At 36.8% G+C, this 24,265-nt stretch overlaps 2 protein-coding genes across 6 annotated transcripts in view; one reads left to right on the forward strand and one right to left on the reverse strand.

The window, feature by feature from the left end:
• Positions 1 to 6,617, reverse strand: part of FRRS1 (ferric chelate reductase 1) — a 103,077-nt gene extending 96,460 nt beyond the window's left edge. For all 5 annotated transcript variants that reach the window (XM_019837488.2, XM_045036266.1, XM_045036264.1 and 2 more), the window contains exon 1: positions 5,769 to 6,617. The gene's annotated coding sequence lies outside the window, so the exon portion shown is untranslated. The remainder of the gene's footprint in view (positions 1 to 5,768) is intronic.
• Positions 6,618 to 6,813: 196 nt separating this feature from the next.
• AGL (amylo-alpha-1, 6-glucosidase, 4-alpha-glucanotransferase) overlaps positions 6,814 to 24,265 on the forward strand; it is an 83,256-nt gene continuing 65,804 nt past the window's right edge. Inside the window, 5 exon segments of the mRNA XM_003990359.6 lie at positions 6,814 to 7,093; positions 7,170 to 7,239; positions 7,241 to 7,319; positions 22,931 to 23,141; positions 23,776 to 23,942. Coding sequence (XP_003990408.3) covers positions 7,092 to 7,093; positions 7,170 to 7,239; positions 7,241 to 7,319; positions 22,931 to 23,141; positions 23,776 to 23,942 — 529 coding nt within the window. The 5' untranslated portion in view covers positions 6,814 to 7,091.

The raw sequence follows: 24,265 nt of genomic DNA on the forward strand, positions 1-24,265 counted from the left end.
AAACATTCATTGTTATTAACTATTTATAGGGTATATATTAATTTTTGAAACATTTCAGACATTTTATTTTTATATATCCTTGAAAGATAAATTACAGCTTAGGAATTAGACCACAAAAGAAGTTAAGGGGCTTATGTAATGCCTGAAGAAGAATGCTTTCCCCTAATTCTTTTTTTTTTTTTTTTTAAAGAAAGAGCTTCTCTAAATAAACCTCTGGCTTCTCTTTGCACTAGTTAATTTACTCCATTCCTGGGGAGTGGAGAGTGATTTACCTAGTTGGTAAATTTGTGGAAAAATAACTGGTGAGCTTGGCTTACCTCTGTCCTTTTTTGGTTTTTAAGCTTATTTATTTTGGGGCGGGAGAGTGAGAGGGGGAGGGGCAGAGAGAGAGAAGGACAGAGGATCTGCAGCAGGCTCTCTGTTGATAGCAGAGGGCCCCACATGGGGCTCAAACTCGGAACCGTTACATCATGACCTGAGCTGAAGTCAAACGCTCAACCGACTGAGCCCCCCAGGCACCCCACCTCTGTCCTTTTCTGAGAATAAACATGCAGTGAGCATGATTTCTCCAGTCTGTCCATAATGGGTTAGGTAAACTGGCTGGTTCTGGAGTTCAGCTGTAGCAAGCTCATTTGGCTAATAGGTCTATAGCTGCAATCTCCAACTGGTCTTTTTGAAGTTTGGGGGAAGTTTGCTTAATCACCCCCAAGCTTTCTGACAGAAAACTAAGGTGTTTGTGAAACATCTCTCCATGTGGTCAAGCACATTAAATAATCAGTTCCATTTTTTGCCTTGGAGACACTCCTCGTGGGCCTTCCATCCCCCTGCTCCAAACCGCGTTGCTTTGAGAACAATTAAAATGGAAAATAAAGTGCCACGCAAACTGTGGCAGACACTACTAGTTATTCATTCTCTTTCCTTAATAACAAAACCTGTGTTTTGGCTAGTCTCATTGCTGCCCAGACACAAGTTACATTTGTATGTACCTTGTGACCAAGTTTTGGCTAATGAGATAGAAGCAGAAATGCTGTCTGGTATTTCCAGGAAAGCTTAAAGGGAAGAGGTATACCCTTCTTTTCCTCTTCTTCCATTATATTGCCTGAACTTGGATATGATAGCTGGAGTTCTGGCAGCCTTGTGGTACTATGATAAGATCCACATAATAAGAGGGAGGAAGCTGTGAGCTAGAGAGATCCCGGCTTCCGACTGCCTTTACAGACCTGCCACACCAGCTTTGAATTGCTCACCTCTAAACTTTTATGCAAGAAAGAAACAAATTTATCTCTTGTTTAAGCCACTGTTGCCTTGTTGTTGTTGTTGTTGTTGTTTTCTGTCATATGCAGCTGAAGTGGTCCTGACAAATATAGAAAATCAGTTCAAGTCTTCCTTCCCTCATCCTTGTTCCCCAAACAGGCTGCCAACTCCATCCTTCCACAGGGAAATTCTGGAGGCAGGATTTCAACAGGAAGTTAAATTTATTTGCAAGGGTAAAAATGATTTAGCTCTAAATTTAGGGCCAAAGAACATTTTAAAATACCTATCTTTAGAAAAAAGAAACCATCACCACTAAAACACCCTCTCGAGTTTCCTCTTATCATGGTTTCAAAGCATTCCATATGCTCTTTTTGGTCAATTTGTTATATCAATGCTTAGGACTTTTTTAATGACTTTTCCCACGCAAGTTTTGGCTTTTGTTTTTGTTTTTGTTTTTTAAATAAAATACAACTATCTTTACCTCCATTACATGTACATGTCAATAATTGTTCTAATAAATATTAATTGTACAGCAACAAAACCTTACTTCTTTCTTACGTCCTTCCTCTGTTCTCTACGATTTAGGCTAAAACCTTGGGCTCTGACTTCCTTTTCTGAGTTCACCTTTATACTCCCTCTTCACAGAGTAAGATAACAGACCTTTAGATTCTTTTTGTTGGCCAGGCTCTGGGAGGCTTCCTCTTCATCTGCTTTGTCTAACTGCCATCAGAACCCAGCAAAGACAACTGGCCATCAGCCCTTCTCTTTTTAGGCTATCATTTATTAAAAGCCTGATTTTTACCAAGGGCTATATAACAGATGCCTTGAATGCTTTCATTATTTCATCTAATCTTCAAAACCACCCTCCAAATGAAGCGTTATTCTCTCCAATTTACAGATGAATCAACTGTAATTCAGAGAGATTAAAACTAATCCCGAGTTTGTTTCCAAAATGCGTTTTCTTTGTGTTGTACTATCCTTTTTTGAAAAATCTCTCTCTGGTTTCTGTATCTCTATCACCATTATATTAGGTCCTTCTTCTTGTCTGACTTCAGCTCTATTTCCTTCCTATCTTCCCTTCTCTTCCCTGGCTAAGTCTGGATATTTCCCAAAAATGCAGAATAAACTGTTCTACTTAGAAGAGATTTTGAAAACACAATTCCAAATTTTACAAAATAAAATTATTCATAATGTCAGTATATAATCACTACAAAATTAAGATACACAAAAAATGCTGATGAATATAAAAGCCAAATAAGGCAGATCCCTCCACTTCAGACCCAGAATCTTACAGGACTGGGACCAGACTATACATAATACCCTAAATAACTCCTTTCCTTTCCCAAAACAGACACTCCCATACACAGACCTTAAGAAACACTCTAGTGTTTTCTGACCCTTCTGACCACAGCCCTTCTCCCACTCCCCAGATACATTCATATTAATGTTTTAGAAAGCAGTAGAGTCACTGCCAAATAGCTGAGATTATCCATCAGATGTTCCTCAAGGAGATTCTTCTCCTGACAACTCTAGCATGAGATTATTGTGTATATATAGATCTCTGTTATGCACACGACAGGCACATGACAAATGTTTGCCAAATGAAGGCAGCACATGGTACCACTGTAGCTCTAGACTGCAGATTCACTGGCATTCCAAGAACTTCACAAATAGCACACTTAGCGTGACTCTTCTTTTTTAAAAAGGACGCTGTGTGGCTTGTAAATGGAATCTCTGAGACACATCACATTGAATCATAATTTTTCCATTACTTGACCTTCTTCACTTTCTTTCACAGTATGAAATCTCCAAAATTAAGATCATTTGGATTGACAAATCTTTTAAAATGCAAGCATTTGTGTAAGAATAACTCACCACTAAAGGAATTCATTTTGTCAGTCTATTTTACTCCTTATTTTAGCTGGAATATTGGGCCCTAAAGTGACAGTTTTGCTGGTGGAGGGAGAACAGGGAAAGCTAATTTTAGAGCCCTGGAGAAGAGTGATCAACAGGAGAGCAGTGTGATGAGATGGTCATAGGAGAGACTCAAAGGAAAGGAGACCCTGAAGACAAACATAAACATGAACCGTATTCCACATCAGTCAGGGTCCCATCCTAGTATTTGTACTTACACATGTCTCAGGCACAGTTCTAAGTCCTCATTTAATTAATAGTAGGCACTATTTTTATCCCTGTTTTACAGTTGTAAAAACCAAAGCACAAAAAGGCTGAGTATCTTCCATTTGTTTTTTTTTCAACATACGAAGTTTATTGTCAAATTGGTTTCCATACAACACCCAGTGCTCATCCCAAAAGGTGCCCTCCTCAATACCCATCACCCACCCTCCCCTCCCTCCCACCCCCCATCAACCCTCAGTTTGTTCTCAGTTTTTAAGAGTCTCCTATGCTTTGGCTCTCTCCCACTCTAACCTCCTTTTTTTTTTTTCCTTCCCCTCCCCCATGGGTTTCTGTTAAGTTCCTCAGGATCCACATAAGAATGAAACCATATGGTATCTGTCTTTCTCTGTATGGCTTATTTCACTTAGCATCACACTCTCCAGTTCCATCCATGTTGCTACAAAGGGCCATATTTCATTCATTCCATTTGTTTTTAATGTTTATTTATTTTTTGAGGGGGTGGGGTGGGGAGAGAAAGCACACAAGCGGGGGGCAGAGAGAGGGACAGAGAATCTGAAGTGGGCTCTGCACTGACAGCAAAGAGTCGGATGTGGGGCTCAAACTCACGAACTTCAAGATCATGACCTGAGCCAAAGTCAGATGCTTAACTGACTTTAACCATCCAGGCGGCCAAGGTTAAGTACCTTAGAAAGCTGAACAGCCAGTTAGTGGCAGAGCTGGGATTAAAACACAGGCACATTTCATAATCATGAATGGTTATGCTTTTACACAGCATAATTTTTGAGAGTGGTGGCTCTCAAACATGTTTTTGACCATGACTCCCAGTAGGAATACAGGACTCACTACAACAAAACATAAGCAACAGAAACAGAAGTTTCTTGAAATAATAGTCTTACCAGATGCAATGCACTCAGATCATTCCTATTTTACTTTAAAAATTGTTGGTTGCAGGGCGCCTGGGTGGCTCAGTTGGTTAAGCATCCGACTTCAGCTCAGGTCGTGATCTCACAGTTCCTGGATTAGAGCCAAGTGTCGGGCTCTGTGCTGACAGCTCAGCCTGCTTTGGATTCTGTGTCTCCCTTTCTCGCTGCCCCTCCCCTGCTCCCTCTCTCTCTTTCTCTCTCTCTCTCCACCCTCAAAAAAAATAAACATTAAAAAAATTGTTGGTTGCAACTAATAAATTACTTTTACAACCCTCAATGGGTATGATTTATAACCCTCAATGTGACTTACAAATTGAAGAACACTTTCTCATCATCAGTATAAGCTCTACTTTCAACATAGATCCATAATTCAACAACTTCTCACCAACATCATTGTATCTTGGTTAATTGAAATAACTGCCTAACTGGTCTCGCTTCCTTCCTTACCACACCCTCCAGTTTATTTAGCTATTTTCCATAAAGTTGCAGGGTAATCTTTTAAAAGGTCTATCAGATGAGGTCACTCCTTTTTTCACAATGCTCCAACGTCTCTTTTGCTCATATTAAAAGCCCAAATCCTTGCAATGGCCTACAAAGCCTTACAAGATCTGGCTGTCAAGCACCCCCCCCCCTTTATCTGTCCTAATCTCTTACCACTCTCTTCACTCAGCTATGGTGGCCTCCTTAAATCCACAAGGGTGTTCCCACCTCATGGCCTTTGAACTTTCTGTACCTCTGTATGTAACCCTCTACCCTGGATATCCTCTTTGCTCTTTCTCTCATTGGGATCAGATGTCAACTCACCAGCAAGTCCTTTACTGACTATTGTATTTACAATTGCAAACTTCCTTTTCCTGGCTCTTCTATGCTTCCCACTTCCTACAACCTTTTGTTATCTTATATAATTCATTTATCTTATTTATTTATCTGCCACCCAAAACAAAATGTAAGAGTTCCATGAGGGCAGTGACTTTGATTCACTTCCATGCCTGGCAAATCCTAGGTGCTCAATAAATACTAGTTGAATGAATAAATGAACTACAGGTACCCAAACTCAGTTTTGGACCACTTGCAACTAGCCATTCTCAGAAATCTACTGAAACAAACATTTCAGTATCTTTAGTTTTTAACCATTGTTTTTGGATCTACATTATTTCCACAATAAAGAAAGCAAGATCTTTCTCTGCACTCATGTCTTTTTTCTCATGATCCCTAGGTGTCCTCAAAAAACTCTAGAAGGGGTTTCTTTTCCTCAGGCATAAAATCTCCTTAGACTGTACTACTTAGACTGTACCAGATCCTAAATTTCTGGCCTGAAATATGTGCAGCCAATATAGATCCTTAATCGCATATGCTCTTCAGGTCTATGCAGTGTACATCAGATACAACCAGACGTTGTACAAGCGGTATTTGCACCCTCAATTGTTTGCAAACTGGCCACATTTCACCTACCTAGTAGTTCCGTGTCTGCATTCAAGATGTGCCCTGTGTTAGCACTAGAGACGGTAGACACACGAAGGATGGAATGTCTGAGATTGTAGACGGCCCCTTACTTTAGATACGGGGAAATCAAGATTCAGAGAGTTTAGGCCAAGTAAACTTAGGCCACGTCAAAATTTAAAAAAAAAAAAAAATCAAAACAAAGACACAAAACACATCGTGGTAGAAAAAGCACAGGAAGCCAGGTCTCTCGCCTCCCACCATTCAGCCGGTCCACAAAACGACCCTGTGACATACGCAGCTCAATCTAGCTGGCAGCCTTCTACCGTAGCATTTTAATGTTCAACCACGAGGTCGCAGGCTGGTAGAGGAAGTGCACACTCCGGACCTCGCACCTCCCTAGCGCCGAAAACCAAAAGCAGCTCGCTGCCTGGGCCGCAGCCGCCTCCCGGACCCCGGCCCCGCTGACCGCAGTCTCGCGAGACTAGCGGTCGCGGCGAGCAGGGTGCGGAACCTCCCGGAAGTGGGCGAGGGGACCTGTCAACTCCCACCCGGGCGTGTGGGGAACTTGAGGCCCGGTGGGTCGAGGGTCTTCTCCGGGACCAGCGCGAGGCGGAGTCACGGAGAAGGTCTCTGCCATTCACACAGCGGCCTTATCCTTGGCCCGGCTGCCGCCGCCCCGCCCCTTGCCCTTCACGGCGCCCGGCCCTCCTTGTCTGGGGCTGCTTTTTGCGCCTGGGCAGCCTGCCTTTCCCCGTTTGCTTTCCTTCCCGTCTCCTCCCCCGACTCCAACACCAGAGTCGCGGGTCCTGCAGTGTCCCAGAAGCTGCACGTATAACTTGCTCCGTGTAAGTGCTAGGAATGCCGCTGGTCTCTCAGGGAAATGGGTTCTTTCTATCTATAGCTCCGTCTGTACATCCTATGTCTGCAGCAGCTATTCCAGGGGCAACAACTGCTTCCCTCTGTTCTCATCTCCCCATTGGTGGCTTCCAACCCGAATTTGGGAATGGGGAGCTCTCCCACCTGTTATCTTTGAGCAGACTAATCTCTTGTAAGCAGAAGTGCCGTTTGTAGTCTTCAAAGCCCTTTGGCTTGGGACCGGGAATTTTCCCCCCCACCCAAATCCAGGCTTTCCAAAACGTATTGCTTTTCTCTGAGAATAATTCAGTTTTGTTTTGTTTTGTTTTTTTTTTAATTGTAAGAATCTATAATACAATAGTTTTGCTTTGGTCCTATTGTGCTCTAAGGGAGGAAACAACTATTTACCTTCTCAGGTCTTCTTTATAGGATTCATTCTTTCTTTTTGCTTTGCTAAAGTTAAAACACATTTAGAACATGTAAGTGCGGCTGTCAGCCTTGAGGAATTAAAGGTAATAGTTATTTTCTTGATCTTAATTCCTTTTTGTTTCATAGGGGTAACTCATTCGATTTTGGAGTTCTTTTAATTCTTCTGAAAGATTTCAAATCTTCTAAAAGCCAAAATGGGACACAGTAAACAAATTAGAATTTTACTTCTGAACGAAATGGAAAAGCTGGAAAAGACCCTCTTCAGACTTGAACAAGGTCAGTAGCAAGTTGTTTGATTAGCTGTGTCTTTTAAATTTTTAATCTATTGTCATGCTAATTTTTTAAAACTTTAAGACAGGTAAAATTTCCAAAGACCTTTCTAAACTCAATTAGTGCAAAGACAGTGCCATATTTTAAAAATATCACTAACGAAAGTTGATTTTAGTTATAAAGTTGAAAATGTTATATTTGTCATGTTAGGAGGATAAAATAGTTCACTTTTCTTTCCATGCTTCCACTTAAGACAGAAGTTGCATATATGATCAAGAAATTTACCATATTATTTCTATTAATTATTATAAAACTTGGTAAATTATTTCATATGTAATTTTATTTGGAGGATGTCTATAGTTTTGCTTTTTCATAGCCCTCATTTTTTTCCTTTATTGAAACTTTGATTTAGTAAAACAGATCACAGAAAAAAGCAAACTGTTATTTATATATATCAAAAGCCTCTCAAATAAAAATTAAAAAAACTGATCAGGTTATGTTGAAATATATTTGAGCTTATTCTTTAGACTTTATAATTTTTCAACATTGAAAACTTTCACACTTTTTTGTGTTACTGTAACTTGTGAAGTGGAAGTTTTAATGTATGAAAAATAAAATGCAGCCCCCTTTAATAGTGCAACAGATAGATGTTGATAGTAAACATTGAGGGATTTTCCCCCTCAATATCTCAAGAGTTACATTTTTGAAGAAAAACAAATCTACCGTCAAATGTGTTACCTCCATGCCAAATCACCTTCTTCCAACTTTGGCATTTAGGATCACTGAGTACTTACTCCATTTTTGGCTTTCCTGACTCGGCACTTTCCTGGTTTTGATTTTTTTCCTACCCTCTTGAGTGCTCCTGTCTGCTTGGTGGTGTCTGTTGCTGAGCTGTCTTCCTTCCTTATTTTAATTAATTGTATCTATCTGCAAGAGATCTTTTCTTCTTCCCTTCTTCTGCCCTCAAAGAATTATACATTCTCATGGCCTCACTTGTTACCTTCATGCTGATGGCTCTTTTTGGAAGGAGAGCCTTGAATTTTGCTTGCTTCTTAAAAGCCAGGAGTATAATGGCATGAGTAAGGAACTAGAATTTTCTTGGCTCTCCTGCTAACAACTTCTTTGACTTTGGGCAAGTCACATGAATTCTAAACATTAATTTATTTGCGAAATGAAGGTGTTAATTTCTGTTCTTCTACCTTCCTGGATGTTGAAGCTCAAAATTAATACTATATGGCTTTGAAATCCTAAACAGGTGCAAGGCATTGATAGATCACTATACCTATCTATTTTTGCACTGGATTCTTGGCTTCATCCAGTATTACGCTATAGAATAGCCTTGGGATAGCTCCACTTGATATGCTTACATCTATCTAACATGTCCCAAACCGTCTCCTACTCCCCATTCTCAAACCTTCTTTGTTTGAGAACAAACATCCTGTTTTTTTAAAACATCCTGTTTATTTTAGTGATGTCTCCATTTTTATAGTTTCCAAGGCCAAAAACTTTGTACTCACCTTTGACAGTTTCTTCTCTTTACCTGCAATCTCTCTTTAAGCCCTGTAATTTCTTTCCAAATGTCTCTGTTTGCCTATCTCTTCCATATGCCTAAACATGGATGCTAGAATAATCTTTTATGCCATCTCTTTCTTTTTATTAATTGGTGTCTATATATAAAGTCAAATTTAAATGCCTCTGCGGGGCTTCCAAGACATTCTCTAATAGAATCCACCTTCACTAGCCAAGGTTGCATCTCATTGTTTCCCATTATTAGTGTCCTACATCTTTACAATTCCCCTGTCAATTCCCTCTCCCCTGGATTTTCTCATAGCTCTCCTGACACCTTCACCCCCATCAGATTCCTCTATATCCATTAAATCCCTTTACTATCATTCTGTGTATTGCCTACCTTCAGCTAAAATTCTACCTCCTCCATGAGGTCTTTTCTTAATTTTTTTATTATTTTCTTTCTTTGATTTCCAATCACACAATAGGCACAAAACAATTAAGTACTGAATGATGGAGCAGTGTCTCAAAGTTTATTGATCTTATAGCATCCAACTAGTTTACGATCTGTGAGAAAAGGGAAAGTGTTATAAACCTAGTACAATGTATAACAGCCATTAAATCCTTGCTGATTCATTACTAAAACACTAGTTAAAGCTAGCAAAAAGTGTTAAATTCAGCCAAACTATTTGAAGAAGGAGCTATGAAGGGTTTATAAAATAAGAATGATGTGACTGAGTCTGTAAATCTAGTTAAAACCAGTAAATTCAACCAAATGATATAAATGGGAACATGTCAGTTTTTTTGTGTGCAGTAATGACGTGATCATATTACTATAGAAGATAATTAACATGTGAAAGATGAAGGGACATTGGAGATAAATCATTAAGAAGGCTATTTTGAAAACACATCTGGTTAAAAATAAGGGTTGAACTACATTAGAGTCAAAAAAGGTAGCAGAGTTCAAGACATTTTATTTTACTTTTATTTTATTTATTATTATTATTATTATTTTAATGTTTATTTTTGAGAGAGAGGGAGAGAGAGAGAGAAACAGCATGAATGGGGGAGGAGCAGAGAGAGGAGGAGGCACAGAATCCAAAGCAGGCTCTAAGCTCTGAGCTGTCAGCACAAGAGCCTGATGTGGGGCTCAAACTCATGGACTGTGAGATCATGACCTGAGCTGAAGTCAGACACTCAACTGAGCCACCCAGGCACCCCTTTTACAATATTTTTTTAAAATGTTTATTTATTTATGGGGGGGGGGGGGAGTAGGGGCACAGAGAGAGAGAGACAGAGAGAGAGAGAATCCCAAGCAGGCTCTGTGCTGCCAGCACATAGCTCAGTCTTGCAAACCCCAAAATCATGACCTGAACAGAAGGCAAGAGTGGGATGGACGCTTAACCAACTGAGCCACCCAGGCGCCCCAGAGTATGAGATATTTTAAAATTCATAGGACTTAGTGGACAATTAGATGTGAAGAAAAACTCTGGCAGTTTTTGGTTCTTTCATATTTAATTGATCACCAAGTCTCTCTTCGTTTTTCTTTTCACTTTTCCCTGAGAAAGGATTCCTCCTCATTTTCGAGGCTAATATTTCTATAGACTCTTCTAACTCAGCAAGACCAAAAAAAATTTTTTCTAGCCAAATCATAGCCTTTCCCTGTATTTCCTGTTTCACTCAGTGGCAGAATAATGAACAAAGTCAGTTTTTGCTGAACCTGGAGTTCCATTTTTATATAGGTTGGTTAAATTTCAACTTTTACCCTTTTTTTAAGAAAATACTTATAAAAGTTTCTTGATTAGGAGCTTGAGCTTATATAAACTTAGTAGACGGAACAAGATGGAAAAATTTACTTCATAGTAATAGTTTAATCACTCGCTTTACTAGTTGCCTGCAAGAGGGAATTGGCTAATCTGAGTAAGGTATTCCTACTGTTCTATGAGGAATAAGATAGCCACACTATGTACTGCTGTGACCTAAGCTAATTTTAGCAAACCGAGTGAGTCATTATGGAATCTGACATAGTCTAGGTATTCTAATGTTTCATTTACTGTATATAAAAATTTTAGTTTCAGAGACTTGTACTGGACATCTACAGAGTAGCTGTATACTCTTGGGACTATGCCCTGATCTATCTAGTAGAACATAGAAAGAACAGGATTTTTCTTTTCTCTTTTTTTTCTTTCATCTGTTTTTGTTTTCAAAAATTAATTACATTTGGGGGCACCTGGCTGGCTCATTCAGAAAAGCATGCAACTCTTGGTCTCAGGGTTGTGAGTTCGAGCCCCACATTGAGTGTAGAGATTACTAAAAAATAAATAACTGTAATAAAAAAAGATTTTTTTAAAGCAATTAAATTTTGCTAACGTATAAATTGACATTGATGCTTTCAGTTTATGTATCAAATAAGTTATAAACAAAAAAGACATATTCTGAGAAAATAGTAGAGGTTGTAGGTCTTGAAGGGGTTCATAGTCACACCATCACTGGTTTGTTTGTGGTATGTTGCCATGGGTTACAATTTTACCTAATCCAGGTTAAGTAGATATACAAGTTATAATTCCTTAAATAGTAGAGTCTTTACAATATTTCATAACAAAAGGTACAATCATCATAAATACCTCTTTTACCGCAGGATATTGTCAAACTGAAAGATGAGTTAGAAAGTGTTTGAAATTTGCTGTTTGAGATTTGTCCTTTTCAGGAATGACATGTAGCTTTCAATAGTATGATACTTAGAAAATATTTTCTGAAAAAGGAAACACAATTTAACTGTGAGGTAAACATGAGTGAGAAAGTTAACTACTTTTTGGTGAAAATTGATACCATAGAGCAGAGTTGAGCACATTTTTTCCTCTAAAAGTTCAGATAGCAAATATTTCAGCTTTGCGGGCCATCTCTTCTGCAGTTACTCAGTTCTGCCATTATATCATGAAAGCAAACATAAACAACACATAAATGAATGTGTTCCAATAAAACTTTATTTATAGTAACAGGCTGGATATGGTTTGCTGACCCTTACTGTATAGCAAGAGCATTTTGAGTATGTTATTTTAGTAACACTTCCATCATATGATTTTAGCCATAAAAATAAATACTTACCCTTTTTAAAAAATCGATAACAAAATTTTCCAATCTGTTTAAAATCTTTCCAATAAAGGATTTTGGTTGTTTTTCAAATCATCTATTTAATATATAAATATAGAATATCTTATTAGCTTATAAAAACCATTGCTTATAACAAGGAAAATATATATTTACTAGCACATTTCAACAAAAATCTTTACATAATTTGTGAGTGGGGTTGAAAAGTTAATGTCATGAATTAGTAAACATAGTCACTAAGAACTTTTTCCATTTGAATTTGGATATCTTTGTGTTTTATTTTTTCAAGTCTGATGCAATTAAACCAAATATCAATAAACAGAACTTGGAATATTTGAATTACTTTATCATAAAATATTAAACCAAAACTTAAAATTAATGAAATTTCTTTAATCACATTGCTTTCACTGACAGATATTATCAATATTAATTTTTAGTGAGAACTAAAAGATATTTTCCATCCACTAATAGGTAAAATTAGTTATTTAAAATATTATTTATTTACATCTTATCCCATTTTTGTGTTTTGTGATTTATATATAATCTATTAAATCATCATACGTATATATTCTGTAAATAAATAAATATTTATGTTTAGAGAATGCTTGTCAATTTTTTTTCTGAGCGTATACCCACTGATCCAAATACTGTTTTGGGATTTTGGATGAGTTTTAACCTTTGTACTACATGTTCTCTGAATCCTTGTGTAATGATAAAAAAAATATTTGCATAAACTGAACAGGGGGCAGGTTGTTTAAATATGCTCAGACAGCTAATCTCTGATGTTTTTACCTGTTCAAAATGATACTACATCTTCTATAGTAAGTTTAATCATTATTTTAGAGATGTAGATATTTATGATTCTCACAATCACTGGGTATTAAAATTTCATGTTTCAATTCTTTGAGCAATTATTTCTCCATCTATTTCTTCATAATTGTACCTCTAACTTTAAAATGATGTTTACCCTGGGAATGCAAGCTGGTGCAGCCACTCTGGAAAACAGTATGGAGGTTCCTCAAAAAAACTAAAAATTAGAACTGCCTTATGACACAGCAACTGCACTACTAGGCATTCATCCACGGGATACAGGTGTGCTGTTTCAAAGGGACACATGCACCCCAATGTTTATAGCAACAGTGTCAACGATAGCCAAAGTATGGAAAGAGCCCAAATGTCCATCGATGGATGAATGCATAAAGAAGATGTGGTATATATATACAATGGAGTATTACTCGGCAATCAAAAAGAATGAAATCTTGCCATTTGCAACTATGTGGATGGAACTGGAGGTTATTATGCTAAGTGAAATTAGTCAGTCAGAGAAAGACAAAAATCATATGACTTCACTCATATGAGGACTTTAAGAGACAAAACAGATGGACATAAGGGAAGGGAAACAAAAATAATATAAAAACAGGGAGGGGGACAAAACAGAAGAGACTCATAAATATGGAGAACAAACTGAGGGTTGCTGGAGGGGTTATGAGAGGGGAGATGGGCTAAATGGGTAAGGGGAACTAAGGAATCCACTCCTGAAATCATTGTTGCACTATATGCTAACTAATTTTGATGTAAATTTTAATAAATAAATAAATTAATTAATTAAAATAAAATAAAATAAAATGATGTTCACCCAATTATAAAATTACGCAAGTGTGTAGGGGCACCTGGCTGACTCAGTCAGTAGAGCAGTGTGTTTTTTATACCACATCTTCTTTATCCGTTCATCAGTCAATGGACATTTGGGCTCTCTCCATAGTTTGGCTATTGTTGATAATGCTGCTATAAACACTGAGGTACATGTTTCATTCTTGTGCATATCACCATCCAGTTTTCCCAGCACTATTTGTTGAAGAGACTGTATTCCATTGGATAGTCTTTCCTGCTTTGTCAAAGATAAGTTTACCATATTCTTGTGGTTCCATTTCTGGATTTTCTATTCTGTTCCATTAATCTATATGTCTGATTTTGTGCCAATACTATACTGTCTTGATGACTACAGCTTGGTAATATAGCTTGAAATCCAGAATCCTGATGCATCCAGTTTTGTTTTGCTTTTTCAGAATTGCTTTGGCTATTAGGGGTCTTTTGTGGTTCTGTACAAATTTTAGGATTGTTTGTTCTAGCTTTGTGAAAAATGCTGGTGGTATTTTGGTAGGTATTGCATTAAATGTGTAGGTTACTTTGGATAGTATAGACATGTTAACAGTGTTCTAGTCCATGAGCATGGAATGCTTTTCCATTTCTTTGTGTCCTCTTCAATTTCTTTCATAAGTATTCTATAGTTTTCAAAGTACAGATCTTTTACCTCTTTAGTTAGGTTTATTCCTAGGTATCTTATTGGTTTTGGTGCAGTTGCAAATGGGATAGATTCCTTGATTTCTTTTTCTGCTGCTTCATTATTGGTGTATAGAAATGCAAAGGATTTCTGCATGTTGACTTTATATCGTAACTTTTCTGAATTCATGTATTAGTTCTAGCAATTATTTGGTGGAGTTTTTTGGGTTTTCTACAGGGTATCATGTCATCTGCAAATAGTGAGTTTGACTTCTTCCTTGCTAAGATGAATGTGTTTTACTTCTTTTTGTTGTCTGATTGCTGAGGCTAGGACTTCCAATACTATGTTAAGTAGTAATGGTGAGAGTGGACATCCTGGTCTTGTTCCTGACCACAGAGGAAAGGCTCTCAGTTTTTCCCCATTGAGGATGATATTAGCTGTAGGTCTTTCTTATATGACCTTCATAATGTTGAGGTATGTTTACTCTATCCCTACTTTGTTGAGGGTTTTTATTGAGAATGGATGCTGTATTTTGTCAAATGCTTTTTCTGCATCTATTGACAGGATTGTACAGTTCTTATCCTTTCTTTTATTAATGTGGTGTATCATGGTGATTGAGTTGCAAATATTGAACCAGCCCTGGTAAATAATTCTTTTAATGTACTGTGAACTAATACATGAATTCAGAAAAGTACAGGATATAAAGTCAACATGCAGAAATCCTTTGCATTTCTATACACCAATAATGAAGCAGAAAAAGAAATCAAGGAATCTGTCCCATTTGCAATTACACCAAAAACAATAAAATACTTAGGAATGATTTGCTAATATCTTGTTGACAATTTTTGCATCCATGTTTATCAGGGATATTGGCCTGTAATTCTCCTTTTTAGTGAGGTCTTTTTCTGGTTTTGGAAGCAAGGTAATGCTGGCTTTGTAGAATGAGTTTGGAAGTTTTCCTTCTATTTCTATTTTTGGAACAGTTTGAGAAGAATAGATATTAAATCTTCTTTAAATGTCCCCTGGGAAGCCATCTAGAAAAGATTTCAATAGATCTATATAGATGCATAAAATTGACAAAACAGAATAAAAGTAGCTATGTTATTAAATATATTTTGATAACATGACTTATAATGACTTTGTAATATTCCAGCTTACATAATACCATTTTTGTACCACAACTTATCTAATCATTTCCAATCATTAGATATTTAATTTGTTGTCAGTTTATTCAATTATAATAAATGAAGCTGTTATGAATATAGCCTATGTTTACATCACTGATTAATTCTTAAGAAAATACATGTCTATATGAAATTATTAAGTCAAACATAAGCCTTATTATATTCATAGAATATTTATGCCAATTATAGAAAAATTTGTATATATAGCTACTTGGAAAAGAAAGTATAAGTTTCACTGTACAATGTGAGAAATAGAAGTGAGTCCCTGGATTTTTGCAGTTACTTAATAATACCATTTGGATAATTTGTTTCTTACTTGCTAAAACCATTTGCTATGAAAAATTTATATTCATTATTTAGTACAATCCAAAAATATGGTTAGCAGGACTTATCACTAAATTATAATTTTTTGCAGGAATTCCTAGAACTTCCATCTCTCACATTATCCATACTGCAGTATGCCAGAGTATTCGTATTTATCTAGGCAAAGGTAGAGGTGTTTGATTGGATTACAGTAAGTTGAAAGAGTCCATCATTCTCCCAATGTCTTTAGTTGAGATATTTTGCTCATAAAGACTAGCTTATCCAGTATTTAATATTGTGGTGTAGAATTTACCATCTGTTGAACATCATTGTGAGGATTTACTTCTACAAGAGCAATTTTAGAAATGATGTGACATGATATATCTGCATGTTCTGCATTTCAGGATTTGCATGGAATCAAACTGGCATTCATTATGTATATATAAATAGCAGTTCATGATGATGTCTATGCTTCATATCCACCACAACAGGGTTTGTTGTAGCTTTCCCCTTGCTTATTTGTAACGTCTTTCTCTAACACTGTGAAGTCTGGGGCACCTGACTGGCTCAGTTGGAGGAGCACATGCATGACTCTTGGTCCCAGGAGTGTGACTTCAAGCCCCACAGTGAGTGTAGAGATTACTTAAATAAATAAAACTTAAAAAAAAAAATAAGAAAAGAAAAGAAAAACCTGGCTTTCATCACTTTTATTTTTGAAAGATATTTTCACCGGGTATAGAATTCTAGGCTGATAGTTTTCTTCTTTAAGTTACCGTTGACCTTATAATGCAGAGAGTAGAGGCACTGACCCCTCATGCAGCCAAAAATCCAAGTATAACTTTAGACTCCCCTAAAACTTAACTATTAATAACCTACTGTTGACCAGAAGCCTTACAGATGAAACATAGTATGTATATGTATTATATGTTGTAATCTTACAGTAAGTAAGCTAGTGAAAAGAGAATGTTATTAAGAAAATCATAAGGAGGGGCACCTGGGTGGCTCAACTAGTTAAGCATCTGACTTCAGCTCAGGCCATGATCTCATGGTTTGTGAGTTTAAGCCCCGCATTGGCTCGCTGCTGTCAGCACAGTGCCCACTTGGATCCTCTGTCCCCCTCTCTCTGCCTCTCCCCTGCTCATGCTCTCTCTCTCAAAAAAATAAACTTTTTTTAAAAATGATAAGAGAAATTTTACATTTATAGGACTGTACTGTAAAAAAAAAAAAAGTGTAATTAGACCTGTGCAGTTCAATCCCATATTGTCTAAGGATCAACTATACCTTTAAAGATACTGTTCCACTGTCTTCTTGCTTTTGTTGTTTCCCATGAGAAATCTGCTATCATCTTTATCATTGTTCCTCTGAACTTACTGTGACATTTTCCTCCCCTCTGGCTACTTTTAAGATAGTCTCTTTGTCACTGGTTTTGAGCAATTTGACTTTGATGTTTCATAGTGTGATGTTTCTTGATTGGGAACTTATTGAACTTCTTTGTATCTATAAATCTGTTGTTTTTATCACATTTGGGGTTTTTTTTTACCCATTATTTCTTTAAATACTTGATATCTCCCCTTTCTTCTTTGAGGACTCAAATTACCTATATATTAGGCCACTTGAATTGTTCCACAGATCAGTGATGCTTTTTCAATTTTTTAGATTCTTTTTTCTCTCTTGGTTTCATTTTGCATATTTGTGGGGTTTTTTTAATGTTTGTTTATTTTTGAGAGAGAGGGACAGACCATGAGCAGGGGAGGTTGCAGAGAGAGGGAGAGACAGAATCTGAAGTAGACTCCCGGCTCTGGAGCTTCCAGCACAGAGCCCGATGCGGGGCTCAAACTCATAAACCACGAGATCATGACCTGAGCCAAAGTTGAAGGCTTACCCAACTGAGCCACCCAGGTGCCCCTCATTTTCCATATTTCTATTCCTGTGTCTTGAAATTTACTAATCTTTTTTTCTGTCATGTCTCACCATCTATTCCATTTTTCATCTCAGACCTCGTAGTTTTCATTTTTAAATTTGATTTGGATCTTTTGTTTTGTTTTGTTTTTTAATATTTTCCATGTATTGACATAACTTTTTGAGCATATGGCATACAGTTATGATAACTGATGTCGTTCCTTATCTGCTAGTTCAACATCTATGTCATTCCTTGGTCAGTTTTCATTAATTGATTATTTTCTTTGTCATGGGTTCGGTTTTCTTGCTTCTTTGTGTGTCTTATAATCTTTGTTTGGATGCCAGTCATTATGAGTTTTACCTTATTGAGTTTTACCAAAAATGCTGGGTGTTTTTGGATTCTTATAAATTTTTTTGTCTTTGTTTTGGAATGAAGTTAAGTTACTTGGAAATATCTTAATACTTTTGAGTTATACTTTTATGATTTGTTAAGCTAGTTTATGCCCTGTCTAGGGCTCTTTGTTCTCTACTCCTAAAGCAATATCCCCTGAATTTTCTACCCAATGCCTCATGAATTATGAGTTTTTCCAATGTGGCACTTGATTTTTCTAACCAAGCACTATTCCTGGTCACAGACATGCACTGATCAGTACTCTGCAAAGTGCAGAAGGGAGACCTGCTGCAAATCTCTGGAGTTCTGTCTTTGGGCACTTTTCTCCTCCTCACTAACTACTCTTATCTATAAACTAGCTGCTTTGGTCTCAACAGATTCTTAACTCTATCTTCTCAGCTTAGGAAGTTAGCTGAGCTCTGCCTGGGTTTCTCTTCCTTGTGCCTCAACCTGGACATTCTTTCAAGGTAGTAAGAGGGGCACTTATAGGCTTCACATTGTTTATTTTCTGTCTCTTAGGCATCACTATACTTTGTGGCCTGATGTGTAGGCTTGAAAACTCATATATGTTTTCTGTTTTTTCTTGGTTTCTTCTTTCAAGTTTCAAGGAACAGCATAAATCCAATCCCTGTTATTCATTCCATCTTTGCCAGAAGCAGAAGTCTCAGGTCCTTTACATCTTCTGTTTCCTCTATGTGGAATGCCCTACCGTAGATATCTGTGTCATCAATGCTGTCACTTCCTCTTTCTGTTTAGCAGTTTTGTATCGGATGCTGGACATTATAAATGTTCTGTTGCCCTATCTCTGGATTTTTTTGTCTTCCTTCGAAGGAGTGATGCCCTGACAGCTCTTTCTGCCCATAGGTCCTATCCCTGTGTTTTAATAAAACCACCTTTTTTGTACCTCCCCCCAAAAAAATAGAAGTGATGTCTTTTATTTTGGCATTTACATTATCTGTGGATCAGCTTAATCCTTTTGAGGATTAAGAGAGCCTCTTAACATGGGGCTCAGTCCCATGAATTGTGAGATCATGACCTGAGCCAAAATCAAGAGTCTGATGCCCAACCAAGTGAGCCGCCCAAGCACCCCCCTTTTGCGGCTGTTTTAAGCTTTGACAGGATAGGTATAGTAGTTTTTACTCTAGGACTATATTAGCCTTGCTACATAAGACATGACTCTTTTGAATACAACAGGTGTTCAACGAAGTCTCTTCACTCTGAAAATTATAATGTCTCTCAGGCCTGAGTGAGTTCTGGGAATTGGTCAATTGATAGCTCCTAGTAGTTGTTCTTTGCCCAGCCTCGTGGATTCAAACACTACTCGTGTGAGCCTGGTATTCAGGCAGACTCAAGATGACCCTTGGTAATTTTCTAGAGCTTTTTCTTTGCATGGTTTCTTCTGCACCATACTCTGCTCTGAAAATTATAGTTTCTTCACCCTCCTCAAATTCTAATCTCTGTCTCCTCAATTCAGACTACTATTCCTGCTTCCTGTGTCACAGCACAGAAAGTTCTCCTACTTTAAAGCTAGAAAATTCATAGGAGTCACCATTTTCTTGAGCATCACAGTCCTTCACTCCTTATTTCTGAAAATAGTTGTCTCATTTATTTCTTCTAGTTTCTCAGCGGAGGACAAATCTAATACCACTTACTCCATTATGGCCAGAAGCAGACATAATCAGAATGATATAATCAGAGTGATATAATATACAAAGTGATTTAATACACAAGTTAGGTCATGTGACTTCTCTGATCAAAACTGTTCATTGGCTCCTCATTTCATTCAGAGAAGAAACCAAATTCTTACTGTGGCCTACAAGACCATGATCCGGCCCCCCGTTACCTTTCTTTCCTCGTATTCTACTACTTCTCCCCGAGCTTATTCCAGTCCACACATACTGAGTTTCTTGTTATTTCTGGAATCACCAAGCTTGCTTCCACCCCAGGTCCTCTTGGTTTCCTCTGCTTGGTCAATTCTTTCCATGGATGACCATGAAGAGCCATGTGGCTATTAACTCCCTGACTTTTCTCTAGCTCGTCAACTTTTTAATATTAAAAATTGCTACCGCCTCCCCACCATCTCTCCTTTATCCCCATTTTCCTTACACTACTCTGATTTTTCTTTCTTCTCTTAGCATTTATCCTTCCCTGATATACAGTTGTTTCTTACTTATTTATCATGTTCATTGTTTAATGGCTGCCTTCCCCCTTTAGAACTCAAGCTCCACAAGGACAGAGATCATTGTCTATTTTGTTGCCTATACATAGTATGCACTCATGACATAATTTTTTATACTTTGTTAGATGTTTCATAAATTGTGCATTAAAAATATAGATATTAGTATGCTTCTTCTCAAAAAGTTTCTTAAGTGGTAAAAAATTCCAGTTTTAAAATTAATAAATCACAGAGATGAAGAGTACAGTGTGGGGAATATAGTCAGTAATACTGTAATAACATTGTATGGTGACCACACTTACTGTGGGTAAGCATTGGGTAATGTGTAGAATTGTTGAATCACTATGTTGTACACCTGAAAGTAATATAACATTGTATGTCAATTGTGCTTCGAAAATAAATAAAGAGTAAAATAAAATATTTTTTTAATTTCCTTAAGCTTAAAGATTATAATAGCAGAACTAAATTTTCCTGCCTTCATTAGTTATTATTGCCCATCATTAATTGAATTGTTATCTTCATGATTAAAATTTCTAAGCCTTATATTTCTTTTTTTATTAGGTTTTTTAATTTTAATTCCATATAGTTAATATACAATGTTATATTAGTTTCAGGTGTACAATAGTGATTCAACAATTCTATACATTACTCAGTGCTCATCATAAGTATACTGTTATTTGCTTTATATTTCTAACAGACTTTACTGTAGTCAGAATTTTCACATTCTGGTATCAAGATATAAAATCTTCCCAGAATCAACCGTAATTTTATTTTATAGTAAAATTATGACTATAATGTGTTAATTTTTTTTTTTTTGCTTCCCATGGCAAAATACTTGCAATACATTATAGATGTCTCAGATACATTTTAATAGAAATAGCCTAACTTAGGCAAAACTGGGAATGTTTTGGCCCTCAGAATTCCAAAAAAGACTTAAATACTAAAACATGAGGATGCAAACTAGTGTAGACATGGTGGAAAACAGTATGGAGGTTCCTCAAAAAATGAAAAATAGAACTACCATATGATCCAGAATTCCTCTACTGAATATTTACCCAAAGAATATAAAAACACTAATTTGAAAAGATTCATGCACCTGTATATTTATTGTAGCACTATTTACAGTAGCCAAATTATGGAAGCAGCCCAAGTGTCCATCAATAGATTGATAAGGAAGATACGGTATATAATGAAATATTACTCAACCATTAAAAGTAACAAAATTTTGGGGCGCCTGGGTGGCGCAGTCGGTTAAGCGTCCAACTTCAGCCAGGTCACGATCTTGCGGTCCGTGAGTTCGAGCCCCGCGTCAGGCTATGGGCTGATGGCTCAGAGCCTGGAGCCTGTTTCTAATTCTGTGTCTCCCTCTCTCTCTGCCCCTCCCCCGTTCATGATCTGTCTCTCTCTGTCCCAAAAATAAGTAAACATTGAAAAAAAAAAGTAACAAAATTTTGCCATTTGCAACAACATGGATGGATCTAGAGAATATAATCCTAAGTGAAATAAATCAGTCAGAGAAAGACAAATACCATGTGATTTCACTCTATGTGGTATTTAAGAAGCACAAAGAAAAAAAGAGACAAATTAAAAACAGATTCTTAAGTACAGAGAACAAATTGATGGTTATTAAGTGAAGGTGGGTAAGGGGATGGGTGAAATAGGTGAAGGGGATTAAGAATACATGGGAATACATGGGGCACCTGGATGGTTCAGTTGGTTGAGCATCCGACTCTTGGTTCTGGCTCAGGTCATAATCTCGCAGTCATGGGATCGAGCTCTGCATCAGGCTCCATGTTGAGCATGGAGTTTGCTTGACTCTCTCTCTCCCTCTCTCTCTCTGCCCTTCCCCCACTTGCTCTCTCACTCTCTGCCTCTCTCTCAAAATAAATAAACTTTAAAAAATATATTTTAGGGGCGCCTGGGTGGCTCAGTCGGTTAAGCGTCCGACTTCAGCTCAGGTCACGATCTCGTGATCCGTGAGTTCGAGCCCCGCGTCAGGCTCTGGGCTGATGGCTCAGAGCCTGGCGCCTGTTTCACATTCTGTGTCTCCCTCTCTCTGCCCCTCCCCCGTTCATTCTCTGTGTCTGTCTGTCTCAAAAATAAATAAACGTTAAAAAAATTTTTTTTAAATATATATATATATATATTTTAAAAAATGCACTTATCATGATGAGCAATGAGTAATATATAGAATTGTTGAATCACTATATTGTACATGTGAAAATAATGTAACACTGTATGTTAACTATTCTGGAATTAGAAAGATTTCAAGTTCAGTAAAATTTCATTTTGTTTTTCACTTTAAAGCTATCCTAATTTTCTAAAAGTACTCTCAATAAACTTGAAGACGTGTTATTAAAAAGGAAAAAAAAAAGAACTTGCATATCCCAAAGTAGCCATGCAAATAGGAATCAATTTCCAGGAGGAGAGGAGAGGGACAATACAGAGCAGACAGTTCTGTGTTGTATACTGTATGTTAAAATATACAATTCAGCTAAATTAGATTGCAGAATAGTTCCAAAACCAGCAGTGTTGTATATTAGCATATATATATTATATAATATATATGTATATTATATATACATTGTATTATATATAATACATGTATATTATATGTATATTATATATATAATACATATATATAATATATATTTTTAAAACATAGTTGAGAAACCATAGTTTTTGTAAAACCTTAAATAAATCATTTATTTATTAATGTGGTAATTTAAGTTCTTACAATGAGTTTATTGAAATGTGCTTTTTGTTTAGGGTTTGAACTACAGTTCCGACTAGGCCCCACTTTACAGGGAAAAGCAGTTACTGTATTTACAAATTACCCATTTCCTGGAGAACCATTTAATCGAGAAAAATTCCGTTCCCTGGAATGGGAAAATCCAACAGAAAGAGAAGATGATTCTGATAAATACTGTAAACTTAATCTTCAGCAAGCTGGATCATTTCAGTATTACTTCCTTCAAGGGTAAGTCAGGTGTCCTATATGTTGGGGGGAGAAAAAGTTAATTCATTCTATCTAGTTAAATTATCTAGCTTGTAAAAAAAACTTACTATATAAACTTTTCATATAACTTCATTATAAGATGCTATTTGCTTGAGTGCCCTTGTTATTACTGATAGGTATGCTTATTTTTCCTTAATGCAACATTACTAGATATTATACATACTATGTCATTATGTAGAGATTGGAAAAAGGATAAAATAAGGCTTTTCCATTGAGTTTCATTGCAACTTTTTAAATGATTTTATGTGCTTAGAAATATATTTAAAAAAATTTTTTTTAATGTTTTATTTATTTTTAAGACAGAGAGAGACAGAGTATGAGTGGGGATGGGGCAAAGAGGGAGACACAGAATCTGAAGCAGGCTCCAGGCTCTGAGCTGTCAGCACAGAGCCCAACGCGGGGCTCAAACTCACGAACTGTGAGATCATGACCTGAGCCGAAGTTGGCCGCTTAACCAACTGAGCCACCCAGGTGCCTCTAGAAACACATATTAAAATGGGACAATTCACCTTCCCATTAGAGAGTCAGACTATATTAGATGAGGATTTTTTTTCCTATCATTAACTGAGAAGTTCTTGTTTTGTTTTTTCCTTAGAAATGAAAAAAGTGGTGGGGGTTACATAGTTGTGGATCCTATTTTACATGTTGGTGCTGACAATCACGTGTTACCCTTGGACTGTGTTACTCTTCAGACATTTTTAGCTAAGTGTATGGGACCCTTTGATGAATGGGAAAGCAGACTTAGGGTTGCAAAAGAATCAGGTAATGTCAGCTATCTTTCCTTTCTTTCTTAAAATAAATGTAATTATCCTCTGTGATATAGATTTCAAGAGCTTTGATTCTCCTTTTAATTTTGTTTCTTAGTATATTTAGTAATAGAAATAGATAGAATCATATAAAGTCGTTAAGACTTAACCATTTTTAACCTGCAAAAATAGCAAATTATATGGTTCAACTTAGAAAATTAAGGAACTCTAATAATGAAATGAGATCGTTATTGTATCTAAGACTTTACTTTGACATAGAAAAATTAGTAGTAAACTATTAAAATGTTTTGGAACATGTATTATCATTGTATATAATTT

This window comes from Felis catus, chromosome C1, assembly GCF_018350175.1.
Source record: "Felis catus isolate Fca126 chromosome C1, F.catus_Fca126_mat1.0, whole genome shotgun sequence".
NCBI classification, from domain to species: Eukaryota; Metazoa; Chordata; class Mammalia; order Carnivora; family Felidae; genus Felis; species Felis catus.